At 26.6% G+C, this 13649-nt stretch overlaps 2 protein-coding genes across 3 annotated transcripts in view; one reads left to right on the top strand and one right to left on the bottom strand.

Annotated features, from left to right (window-relative positions):
* Window positions 1-4911, bottom strand: part of LOC129981141 (liprin-beta-1-like) — a 101290-nt gene extending 96379 nt beyond the window's left edge. Inside the window, exon 1 of one of the 2 annotated variants that reach the window (XM_056091838.1) lies at window positions 4822-4911. The gene's annotated coding sequence lies outside the window, so the exon portion shown is untranslated. Of the gene's footprint in view, window positions 1-36; window positions 288-4821 lie in introns of those variants that run through there. The other variant, XM_056091837.1, reaches the window with a different exon arrangement.
* A 364-nt stretch (window positions 4912-5275) lies between these two features.
* The window catches only part of LOC129981140 (N-acetylglucosamine-1-phosphotransferase subunits alpha/beta-like), a 40724-nt gene continuing 32350 nt past the window's right edge, over window positions 5276-13649 (top strand). Inside the window, exons 1-5 of the mRNA XM_056091833.1 lie at window positions 5276-5642; window positions 5809-5894; window positions 8732-8851; window positions 10375-10565; window positions 11665-11867. Of these exons, the coding sequence (XP_055947808.1) occupies window positions 5514-5642; window positions 5809-5894; window positions 8732-8851; window positions 10375-10565; window positions 11665-11867 (729 nt within the window). The 5' untranslated portion in view covers window positions 5276-5513. The remainder of the gene's footprint in view (window positions 5643-5808; window positions 5895-8731; window positions 8852-10374; window positions 10566-11664; window positions 11868-13649) is intronic.

Here is a 13649-nt window from a genome sequence, read left to right on the forward strand (position 1 = left end):
AGAAGTATCTCTCGAACAAAATGAGAATATATTTACCTTGTATATTTCAGAACCACAAAAAGCTTATTCGTCTATTCAGGCTCTTTGAGGAAAAATCGTCTGCCTCCAAAGAAACAGATGCAACAACATATTCGAATCAAATTGTGTTCTGCAAATGAAAGGTGTGCGTATTGCAGGTGACAACCGCAACTTTGCGGGTGACGCTGGTTAAGAATAAAGAAAGAGAAAACGCTTTGTAATTCGGAGAAATTATTTTCATTCTATTTCACGCATGAGGGAACAGCAATAAGCGTTCCTAGCTGAGGCAGAAAAGAAAACAGACTTGAGACGGAGGCGAACAGAATTTTTCCACTCCGAATCTTGTCGGTCACAGTCGTTTTGGACGAATTGTTCGTGGTCGACGAGACTGTTCTTTCGAAAATAATTGTTCGTTATGGAGATGAACAAAAGAAGGCATAGCAACTAAAGAGATATTCTCCTATTTTTTACGACCCTCTTTCAGACATGGCAAAGCATTTTATGCTTCGAAGCTAACTAATGACGTATGCTAAGAGGAAAATGACAATGGAAAAAAGAAGCATCGATTTTATTCTTTCGACTAGCAAAAAAATACAACATTCTGATTATCTGAATTCGATTAAATTTCGAATGAAGACTTCAAACTTCATAACTTTTAATGTTAAGTATCATAAATTTATCTATTTTGCAAATGAAATTTTCTTCTCCTTTAAAAATAAAAACTATTAATGCCAATTTTGAGGAATTATATTTATCTAATTATATTTAATATGTAATGCTTGATATATTTTTCTTTCAATGAAGTGAAATAATGAAACGATAAGTTGATTAACTTATCTTTGATTATTTCGTTTCAATGAAATAAAAAGTATACGTATTTTTTTCAAAAAGCATACATTCAGAAAGTGAAATACATTTTCAGAAAGCATAAATACATCTCAAATAAAAATAAAAAATAGTAAGCTGTGTGATATAAATATTTTATTTCCAAATTACTATTTGTAATCTTTCGTGAGTCGAATAATTTTCAGCTAAAGAAATTAGCAAACCTAGAGCCGAAAAAAAATGATGAAAATAAACACATTATCAAAATGACACAAAGTTAAGTTTAGACCTAGTTTTATTAATGCTCTATTTTTAAAGAAAAATTAGGGATATTTTGTCAAAATGGCTTAGAAGACTAGTTTTCAAATAAATGCTACTAAATCGCATTACAAGTAGCTTATTCTTGGCAAACAAAATATTACTGCCTTACGTGCAATATCCATAATGCTTTAGAATGCACAGTCAACAGCTATTACAACCCATTTGATGAGAAAATGGAACAAAAGATAGAGAAATTAGGAAATTTATAAATCGGGACAGTGTCATGACATTAAAACATCACGGCATTCTTAGGTTTCAGAAAATGACTAATATAGTAAAATACATACTCTTAGGATCCCGAAAACGACTAACATACTGAAATACATATCAATTTACGTTTCACTAGAGAATAAATAATTGTTATGCATTATTATAGTAGATCTAGGAAAAGTCGCGGTAACCTTATGATAAACCACCGACTTACAAACTGGAAGGTTCCATGTTCGAATCTCAATCCTTCCGAGAAAAAAAAAAATGTAGTTTAAACATGCAATTTTACACTTCACCACAGGATAAATAAAGGGTATGCATGATTATCTTACAGCTACACAGCTGCAAGTGAAATGTAAATTTTTACGCTTGTACTATGTTAGTCATTTTCGGAAGGATTGAGATTCGACATAGAACCTCCCGGTCTCTAGGCCGATCGATACCTTACCATCAGGCTATCGCGACTGTAATGACTAACATAGTACAAATGTAAAAATTTGCATTTCACCACAAGGTAAATAAAAGCTATGCATTATTAAATTACATCAACGCAGGGTTGGAATAGCCGGATGATTCCATGTTCAAATCTCAATCCATCCGAAAATAATTAATAAAGTAAAAACATACTATTTTATATTTCACCACAGGGTAAATAAATGCTATGCATTGTTATCTTAGATCTAAACAAGATCACGGCAGGCTGATGGTAAGGCATCAAATTAGAGACTGGAGGATTTCCATGCTCGTATCGCAATCTCGCCGAAAACTACCTTATAAGCTGGTCTGCTGCACGCTAAATACCTTGGAGCCGAATGTCTTCTCGTTGTTCTGTCATACTAGTTCAGATGGTGACTTCGCCATCTGTCTTTCACTCAAAATTATTACGTGTACCCCCAAAATAGCTATAATGCTGCTTTCAAACGTAACATTAATATAAGATAAAACTAAAACTTAAGAAAATTCTCTGATTCACTTTCAAAAGCTAAACAACAACAAAGAACATTTAAAATTTATTTAGCAAGGGTAAATGCAATTAGAATTGTTCACTTAAACGAAGCTTCTTTATTGCTAATAGATTTCCTTGTTCTTAGATAACTAAAAAGAGATAATTTTGTTTAAGAGTTGCTTCAATAATCTATCAATTTTTTTAAAAAATACAAATGTTTTTTTGTTGTTTTTTTTTATAATTTGTGTCAACGATAAACTCTAAAAGCTAATTGTAAAAGTAGAATTTAAGTTATATTTGGAATTGTCATCAAATACACTGGATTTAACTCCCATAAATCTTTTATAAAAAAGCAGAAGCTTTCTTGATTAAAAAAAAAAAAATGAAAACAACTGCAAGAGTTAAGCACATTAAAGTTTGGTCATTTAAGTTAGATCAATAAATTTCGTTTTTATCATTATTATGATATAACAAAATAGTTTAAAAAGAATAACGCTGGAGGAAAAAAAAAAAAAAAATGGCACTTTTTAATTTTTAAGGCCAAAGCAATAAATTATAAAAAAAAAAAAAATTAAGAACATCGCTAATTGAAGTTGTTCGCGACAAATCTCCAGCAAATGAAACAATAATGCAACCATTTTGGCGAAATTTTGGCACTGCAGGATCTAAAAATCTCTTAAGAAAACCTGGGGCGGTAAATATCAACACATATTGACAGATTTTACTACTTTCTCTTATACGAATTATACGACAAAATATTGTAATCATTAAGAAATTACAAATCGAGAATTCAACGAATTTCCTTGTTTTAGATCCCCCTGAATTTGGAAAATGCATTTTTGGGAAATGTTTGTGTCAAAGATAATCCAAAATGCTTCGAGCAAAACGAATGAAAATTGTTTTACCGTCCAAATACACCAAATTTTGAGCAAATTTCATTCAGAAGAATTCTGGCTGTTCGAATAAATATTGTTAACATAATAGTAATTAAACGAAGAGAGCAAGTTTAAAAAAATTCGGTACACAGATTCAACATTTATAGTGTAGATACCTATCAATGTTTGAGACAAATCCAAAAAGCGGTTGACGGTCTGTTGGTACTGTACTGTATTTTCAGAAACATGTAAATGCGATAACTAAAAAACACGAAGATTTAAACATATCAAATTTGATATAAGATTTTGTGTCTATGTGTGTAGTTTTGAGTCACATTTTTGTTTAAATTGGTTGAGAAAAGAGAGTCTAAGGCACAAATTCTATTTTTGGATACTATTAACAGCATGTTAGGGATTAAGCGTCAAAGAACACATCACAGATTGGGTAAAAATGCTACATTCAAGCCAAAGGTTAATATTTCGTAACTATTGTATGCCAATGACATGTAAGGCGTTCACTGGAACATCTTTTTTAGAGAGTATGCAAGAAGAAAGTTTTAAGGAGACAATTGCCACTGTTTTCAATAAAAAATAATTTATTTTAACTAACATTAAAAAGACATAAACAAACACCAGAGCAGTATATAATTATTAAACATGTAATAAATAATATCAAATTTATATATATATATATTAATTTGGTAGATATATAATCAGAAATTGTAAATAAACATCAAGTTATAAATATTACATATAGAAATGGCAACAATTTTTATAAAAAATAAGAGATTAAATTATAGTTTAAAAAACATTTTCATCAAGCACAGAACAAGTGAAATTCAAATATATTTAGTTAAATTTCACAGAAAAACAAAACATTTCAGTGATATAGGAACTTACTTTTATATAAAAAAAATAAGCATTTACAGCTTTGATTTAAAAATTTATTAATTGTGGCCTCAAATAATAAATATGGAACATTCTATTAAAATAAATAGAAGAATATAACTAAAAGTATTTTTTTCTATATCAATATATAAAATTTGATATGAAAGATAAAGATTTTCCTCAAGTTTGTTTTACATTTTATGACAGCTAAACGAAATTTTTCCAAGTGAAATTTCAAATAGCAATTGGAAACTTTCTTTTACAATCATTTTGATCTGAATTATTAATTTGTTTTATCTATTTTAATAGAAATTAATAAATAATAATTATAAAATAATTTATTACATTAAATATAATTAAATCATCTATTAATATGTTTTTAGATTGATGCCGCTAAGCTAACAACACACGTGAGGTCACATTTCATTATTTTTTTACAGAATGTTAATAAAATAAAATTTCCTTTTAAACAATCAATCCAAACAAACTTAAAATAGTAATCATGGAAAACATCTTCGATACTTTATTTATAAAATGAATTCTGATAATTCCACCTGACTGCCTATTTTTATAGAAATGAATCATAAAACCATTCACTTCCATATTTCGAATAAAAATTTATCACTTTCCTCGAAATGCTTACAAATTACTTTAAATATCATTTTATGCCTAAATAGTTAATGATAGGAGATATTTTTAAACTATTTAAATTATGATACAAGTAAAATTGGAACTTACTTCATTATTTATACAAATAAAAATGTTTCACGCCAGTTTCCTTTGTTTACTTCAGTACCATAACAACGATTGACAGATGTGTTGGTAAACACTGTGACGTAATAGATTACTAGTTCAGATCAGGTTTCAACAATACTGTTCACTTAATTAAAAAAAAAACTTGTGCAATTAAAAAAAGAGCAAAAATAAATTTAATTCTGTATTTTTATTTTTATTTCTCTAAGCAATTGCATGGTTGATTCAAAATAGAATTTAATTTCTTCATTTTATTTTTTCAATCATGAAACATTTTTAATACTTCTTTTCTTTCACGAAAAAAATTTTTGTAAAATATTCTTTTTTAATATATTTCACTCTTATTTCTTTGATATATTCAAAGTGACGTACTATATTTGATTACAATATTCTTTTAACTGCAACTTTTCCGGCTTATTTGTTGACATTCAATTTAAATTCTCATTCACATGTGATTTCAAACTACCTGATTATCATGATCAATCAATTATAGAGAATGTCAAAATTTCCTTTCCCGCAAAAAATTCTAGTCGGAATGTTTTTAATTTAATTTTTCTGCTTTTGTACTTAATATTGGTTTATTTGTTTCTATAAACGCACATCAATGCATGTTAATAAGACGGAATATGTTACAGTTTTTTCCATCTCTTATATGCTTTGACTTATAAAATACAAAAATGGCTGGAACACTGCTTTGTAAACTTCTTCAACGCAAAACATATGATGTCCTAGCTAAGAAATACACTCTGCTACTATTGTTTGTTGGGTTTATTATTATTTTTGTCTCCACTCTTCGATTTGGAGAAGTATGTATGATACTTTTCCTTATTAAACTACTTGATAGTCTTAAAGATAAATTTTCTGTTTATCTCGTATGAAAATAAATATTTATAATTTATTTTAGACTGATAAACTGCATCAGTGCTTTACATGTTTAATTGACTGATGGTAATCAATTTTACTTTTTTTTAGACATTAATGGAATGGAGCAAGGAAAAGTACTCAGTTGTTTTCAGTCCCTACAATAATAACATCATGGGTAAAAGTTACAGAAACATGTTAGTAAATCTCCAAGTCCACTTTAAAAATATTATTTAATTGGATTGTTTAATGGCAGCTTGATGACTTTTTGTATAGTTACTATTTCAGTTATGTTTATAAAATATGGTGATTTTTTTTATTTTTTTTTTTACCATTTTATGTCTTAAATAATGAAATTGAAATTAGCAATTTATTTGATGCATAATAATTATAATACGTTATTACTATTTCAGCAATAATTGTTTATAAAGAACTTAATTATTTATTATTTCAATACAAAATTTATTTCAATTCTTCTTTGTTGTAATATTTTTATTAGTTTATTGCACAGTATCTGCAATCTGAGGAGAGAGAAATTTTATTTGTTTTGATTTTATGTATTGGGTTTTTCTGAAATCATTGAATAAACATTAAAAATAAGTCAAGGAAATATAACCAAGTTATTTTTGCTATGGAGTTGTAATGTGAAAGGTCATAGCCTTAAAAGACCTTTTTCAGAGAATTATAGAATATTCTATATGTAAAAAAATATTTGCTGATATATGAGCAAAAAAAGGAGTGATCGTATAATGCAATGAAACAGAATGAAATTTCTGAAAGCCAGTATTTTAAGGTTTATGCTCAAAAATCAAATAAAAAACTACAGTTCAGCTTTTACAATTGTAGTAACTATCAAAAAAAAAAATTATATTCACCCTAATAGACTTATATATGTTTGCAATGTTATATCAAATACTTTAAACTGAGCAAGAGAAATTTTTATTAAAATTAAATATATACCACCTTCATCAATCAACTATTCATACACCATCTATATATTTAAAATAATTACCAAAATCCACCACTATTTGTTTTCAAGAAAAATCTCCAAGATATTACTTAACTTTGCAATACCTGTGAGGAAAATTCATGACACAATTCCCACACCTCAACCACTACATTAATTTTGCAAATTTTTATTTCATGTGAAGATTAATGAGGCCATGAGAAGATTAAAGACCATTGCTGACATACGTAATATGTCAACAATGGTCTTTTGTGCTATTACCATATATTTTTGAGAAAAATGTATAAAATATATCTCTACTCTATGTACATTCTCTGTGATAATAACCCCTTGACAGAGTTATCTCATTATAATCACTAAATAATATCTGAATACTGATTTCACCTTCTTTTATTTGTTGTGAAAACTCATGGCCTCTCTTTAGATACTTCATAAAGGGTTAAGTGCTCCTTCTGTCTTCATATTTGAGATGTATTGAAAAACAAAATTTAGACAGATACTCCAACATCACAACAATACTAAATTTGCCATTAATTTCATCACTTTGCAAGCATATTTAACCAATCTTCTTTATTATTCTAACTAATCAAGATTTTATCATTATTATGCAATCATGATTTATCATAGTTCTTTTAATTATTTTATGAAAAATATTTCGTCAACATTATTGTATTAATACAATTAATATGGCCCCTGAAGGTGACTTGTGTTATCTAGATTAATTTAGTCATGTTAATGAATGATGAACTGTATTTTATCACAACAAAAGAAAGTAGTATTTTAAATTGTACTTGTTCAAAAATAATAGAGTATTCTGACTAAAACTATATTTCAAAGTATTGAATTTCCTCAAATTTATCCAGTTGTTAAATTGAGGAATTTATCAAATTATTGTACATCTTTTAAAAGGAAGAATAAGGGATTTAATGACGATTGAAGAATGTATAAGTGTCATGATTTTTCAAATTAAATTAGACTTTTTAAAATAGTTCATTGGTTGTAGGTGGAGAACTCAATCATATTTTTTCTCCCCCCCCCATAGAAAAAGTATTGTTAAATAATAATTTTTAAAAAATTTCTCTTAAAAATGGTGTATGGTGAAATTTGAACAACCATTGTCAACATATCTTAGGTTCAAGCTTTTTTAATATGAAATAAAAGTTTTCCAAATTAGTTCAATGTTGGGTTACATACAGCCAAAGATATATGTCATAGGCTTTCATTATAAAAAAATGTGCTGTGAAGTAATGTTTCAGAAACTTCTCTTAAAAATGAAGGGGACAAGTAAATATTGAGAAAATATCTGGAGTTTATTAACTTTCATATGAAACAAAATTGGACCAGTAGTTCGTGTTGAGGCTGGATATATAAAAAACTAGATTTTACTATGAAAATTGAGTTTAAATAGTTATTTATATTTAGACAATTATCATAATTTTTTTTCTGTGTCTACTGTAAAGAAATAGATGAAAGACTTTCTTTCCCCCTCCCCCTTTTTTTTTGTATTTTTTAAATTATCATACTTTTTTATTCATTTTCTTACAAAATGTGAGTGTGAGAATTCCTTACTTAAATTTACCAATTACTTAAATTACTGATTATAAGTTGGCATATGTATATTGATAAGTATATAATATTTGTTAATTATGTAAATAAAAATATTTCATATTCTGTGAAGTATAATTATTTGTTTCTTGGTCTAGATAAATACTTTTTATTTAAAAAATAATGATAAGAATTATACTTGATTATTTCTGAAATTTAATATTCTAATTTAAAATCTGCTTCCACAGTCATGTAATTCAATTGTAGTGTCCCAGATTTATAACTTTTAAAAAATAAATGCATTTGCTCATTGGATCTTCAGTTATATGTATATAATGAAGTATTGTTCTGTTTGAATACTAAATAAGAAATTTATTATTTCTTATAAGAATAAGAAAGAAATAAGAATAAGAAATTTATTATTGTTGTTGTTGTTTTAATTTTAAGAATGAACATTTTTATATAAGTAGGTAATTTTGTATGTTTTATATATGTTAATTGAAACTTTAAATTTGATTTTAGGTTATGTCAGTATGTCCCAATAGATGTTGTATATACATGGGTGAATGGCTCAGATCCTGCATTTCTTAAAGAATTAAACAAAGCCAAAGAAGAATATGGATTTCTTAGTTCTCATATGAAGTAAAAATTTTTTTCTCTCTCTTTTTTAATACTTTAAAAGACAATAACAACAAATATCTTTTAATATATTTTATACATTATTAATATATATAAGTGTATGTGTGTTTCTACCTTCTTTCTTTCTTTCCCATTCTAAGGATGGCTCTAATTAACATAGATTTATGAAGTGCATGAATTAAAATGCTTTAATCATCCAAGAAAAATAAGATATATGCTGCAGCTTCTTTGAGAAAGAGAGAGTTCTATTCAGAATTGCACTGTTTATTTGATATCTCAAGATTATGTCGACATATATTTAGCTTAAAAGTACATTTAATTTAAACAACCTACAAGATATTCACAAATGGTGTTTCAAGTATTCTTTAGTGTTTTTTTTTTTTTTTATTCAAAATTTTTTCGCTTGTGACTTGCAATGACATATCATTTATGTTTATTCTGTTTTAAAGATTTGAATGTTTTATTTTGTTTCAAACTGATTTTTTTAAGTTGTTAAGAGCTGTATTGATTTTTTTAAAGTAATAAAATACCATTGTTATGTAAAATTTGCATTTTTCATTCAAAAATATTGCCTTTAAAAACATTAAAGGAAGCTGTTTCTTCCTGAAATGAAGATTGTATATTAATTGTCCATCAAATTTTTCATTTTTCTGTGAACTTGCACCCAAAAAAAAAATGCAACGAACAATTTATTAATGTATCTATTTTTTGTATCTCGTATCTATCTTTGCTTATCATTCAGCTTACTAATTTTATGGATATCCTTCTTTGGTAACTAACTGGTTGTGTTTCATATAATTTTAATTTCATATTAATTTCTTTACTCAAGTCTTCTGAACAGATATTATTTGTGTTAAATATATATGGAAATGGACAAATCAAATCTGCCATCATTAGCCATAGCCTTTTTATTAGTGTGACTTAGAGTTTTGGAGAATGATTATAAGCTCAGGTATTATTCTTGTCATTTTACCATGATGCAGAATGATTCATCCCCAAATGGCTTTTTTGTGGCTTTAAAAGTTAACATTAATTCTCTTACTATATATTTTTTAAATCATTATTTAGATGTAATATTTGCTAGCAAATTTAGATTTTTTTAATGAAACAAACTATTATTTTGTGCTATACAATAGTCACATGATATAATTCAAATCTGTAATAGAAAAAGGTAAACATATTAGCTTATAAAAATTGTGAGATGCACCAGAAAATAGATTATTTTCCTATCTGTGGATATTGTGGGATAAGAATTTGAAGGGTTAATGTAAATAAACTAATTTAAATTATCATACTTGCTTGAATCAGTACTTTTATAATCAGAAACATAATTAAGATGTTATTTTATAAATTTATTAGCCACGTCTCTTCTTATGATCAACTCATGAGACTGTGTTTTTTGCTTCATAGTGTATCTATAAAAAGAAGTTATACAGTAGAGAATAAATAATGCTTTTATGTAATTTTTTTATCAGTATACATTTTAGTTCATTTCAATTAATGATACATTTCATTTATTCTTGTAGTTGCTCATTTTCCAACTGTGTGAAATCTCATATGGTACTAGTCAGACCTCAGCTTCCCAATTCTCTAACACTAAGTGATTTAGAAGAGAATGATTCCATTTTCCAGCACATATCAAACAGTTTTGTAGTTGGTGCTCAACACAAAAGCTATGAAAATATTACAGTTTTAGTTTTTCCAAATCACAGTATAGGTAAGTTGAAGACTAAACTTATCTATTTTGAAATTCTTTCTCATGCATTTCATGACTTTAATTTTGCTTAAATAGTAATCATGTTCATCTTTAAGTAGTTGAAGTATATAAAATCTATTTATCTCAAAAATATATATCTATTCTTATCAGTGTTGTTAATGTTTCCTTTATAACTTTAGTAATTAGTCCTAATGAAATGTAAATGAATATTATGTGAGGAAAATTTTAATTGTAATGGTTAAAGACATTTATCAAATACATGTTATTAGTTATTCTTACAAATGGAGGAGTTATATATATGTCAGTCAATTCAAATTAGTTTATACTTTTTTATTGAGAACTTCAAAGAGTTTTTGTGAAATATTAAACTTTATATTTTACTTTTTCGAACTGTAGAGATTATTTTTACAATAAAATGCAATCCCCCCTTTTTTCCCTCTTGCATTATGCCTTCTCAATATACTTTTTTGTATAAAAATTTTTAATATTTAAGAATAAAATAACAAAATTCTCTGCTTATTAGTTAACTCTTCAAACTCTTAAAAAAGGAATCCTAGATGTATGCTTCAAGATTTCTTAGACCCTTAAAAAGTTCTTTGTTCCAAGTTTCCATTTTTAAATTCTTTGAAGATTTTTTAAATTTATTTTTCAAATATTCTCTAAAATTTAATGAATCATTTAAATTTCAAATGTTTTTTTTTGGGGGGGGGGGGATTGAAAGAATATAGGCAGTAGCAAGATTTAAAATTCAATGAAAAAAATTTTACTGAAACAATTTCTTTCTTTTTATGATGTTAATTATTGCTATATCTATTTTATTTTAATTTTATATATATTTAAATGTATCAAATTTCTTTTTCATTTTCTGATTTTAAATTCTACATACTGACTGTATTACTAAATTATAAATAAATAAGGAAAAAATCTTAAAAAGTTAATGATGTTTTTCTTTAAGTTTTTTTTTAATTGTTGTTTTTCAATAAATTCATGATTGGAAAGATGTAATGATTGTCTCAAAAAATAGTTTAGTATATTAAATTACATATAAATATTGCTTTTTATCAGTACTTTAAACATTGATTATTAAAAATTTTCACAGCTGATCAAGTATTAGCCAAAAAAGTCCTTTCCTTGGAAGGCCAAAACTACACTCTGAGTAGAGCATATATCACTGATAACTGGGGCTCCCAAGACACAGTTTTGCTAAATAATATGCTTCTTCTAACCCAGCTTCCATATGGCTATTCTAAAAGTAATATTTTAGAAAAATTGCCTCCAACCGTCCGGCCTGCTGTATCACAGGTAAGGTACTGGTACTTGTTTATTTTTATTACCTCCATGCTTACTTGACAATTTTCAGATTACATCAAGATTGCCAAACTTCTTTATACATAATACAAAAATCTTGGTAATTTTAACTGGGAACCATAAAAGTAAGCAAATATAGAAATATTTGTCTTCTAAAAATGTTTAACAGTTTACTATGGGAAAATCATTGAACCTTCCATTGAAATAAAATCCATGATTTAATTAGTGTACTCTTGTATTCTGAATTTGTACTAATTTTAAATATTGAAATAAATGAAATTCTATTCATTTTATTTTGCCTGCATCGTAACATATAATCTTAGAATATTTTATGTGTTGGAATGGTTGCACACAGCTCTTTCCGAACTTTGAAATAAGTTATCTCTCTGAAATATATGACTTATAAAGTTCTCTTTAATCTCTTTTGCTTTGTCTATTTCCGTTAACCTTAGGAGGGGAAGTGCTTTTATTGCTTTCACCCTTTTATTTTTATTCTACCCAATAAATAAATGAACATTTGTGAGGTATAGTGTCTCATTCTGCTATAATTGGCTCTCCTTCTATCATTACTAGCTGTTTCTGTAGGTTTTGGTAGTTTTCTTAACACTGAATAAATATCAAAATAGCAGGGAATTTTATTATTTTTTTTTCTAAAATATTATAAAGTGCTATATATATATATATATATATATATATCACTTTATAATATTTTTTATAAAGTGCTAGTTATACTATTCAAATTCTGCTGTCCGTTTTTATAGTTGTTATTTCTTCTAATATCAGATCTAAAATGCAGTTGTCATTTAAAACTTCTATTAAATAATTTTACAATATATTGCAAAATCTGAAGAATAAATGTTAAATCACAAATGTAATTTATTGCATATCACAAATACATCTTATAAGCTTATCAAACTTTAAATCAACTAGGAAGATTTTAATGAATTCTGGAAGATAACCAAAATGAATGGGTGTAATGTAATAGTTTTTTAAGAAAAATTCGAAATTATACATGTTTTATATTCATTTCTCCTCTCTCTGCAATTAGTAGTTTTAAATTATAGTTAAAAACACTTAAGATGTAGTCATCATTGATTGAGATGGAAAAAAGAAAAAAAAAAATTGTTTTATCAGTAATTCTTAACCTTTTAACACCCAGCATTCAAATTGTACAAGAGTTATATTTCACATCAATAACTAAACCAAACATATTCAGTTTTTACTTTTTGACTTTGTTGAACATGGCAGTATGTATTCCTATATCCTAAACTATTGTCAATGGGCACATATTATCCATTATTATATTTTAAAGTGAAAGTATAATCAATATTTTTTTTTCCTTTGAGTTATGTTTAAATACTTTATTCTAAAAAGAAACTTTAAAAACATGTGGAGGGAAGAGTAATTTCATTTTATTGATGTATTAGCCTTGGTATTTTTAACATAATTTAAACAAAATTTGCAGACATCCTTCTTTTAAATTAAATTGGCCATTACCAAGTTACACTAATATTTATATTTCTTGAAAAAATAAAATAAAATGCATTATTGTAGATAATTGCAAGACAGTCTTATAATTAGATTTCTGATGATACTGCTTAGCAGAAAGAATATTGGAATCACATTAGATTCAATATTGACATTAAACAACTTGCCCTCAAAAAAGTTAATCATATGCTTAATAAAATATTTAGAAAATTTAAATCTGTGCTAATGGTAATGAAAAAAAGGCAGAACATAACATCATTTTATGCTCCAGTCATCATGAGTGGCAAA

The sequence above is a fragment of the Argiope bruennichi genome, chromosome 8 (assembly GCF_947563725.1).
Source record: "Argiope bruennichi chromosome 8, qqArgBrue1.1, whole genome shotgun sequence".
Lineage (NCBI taxonomy): Eukaryota > Metazoa > Arthropoda > Arachnida > Araneae > Araneidae > Argiope > Argiope bruennichi.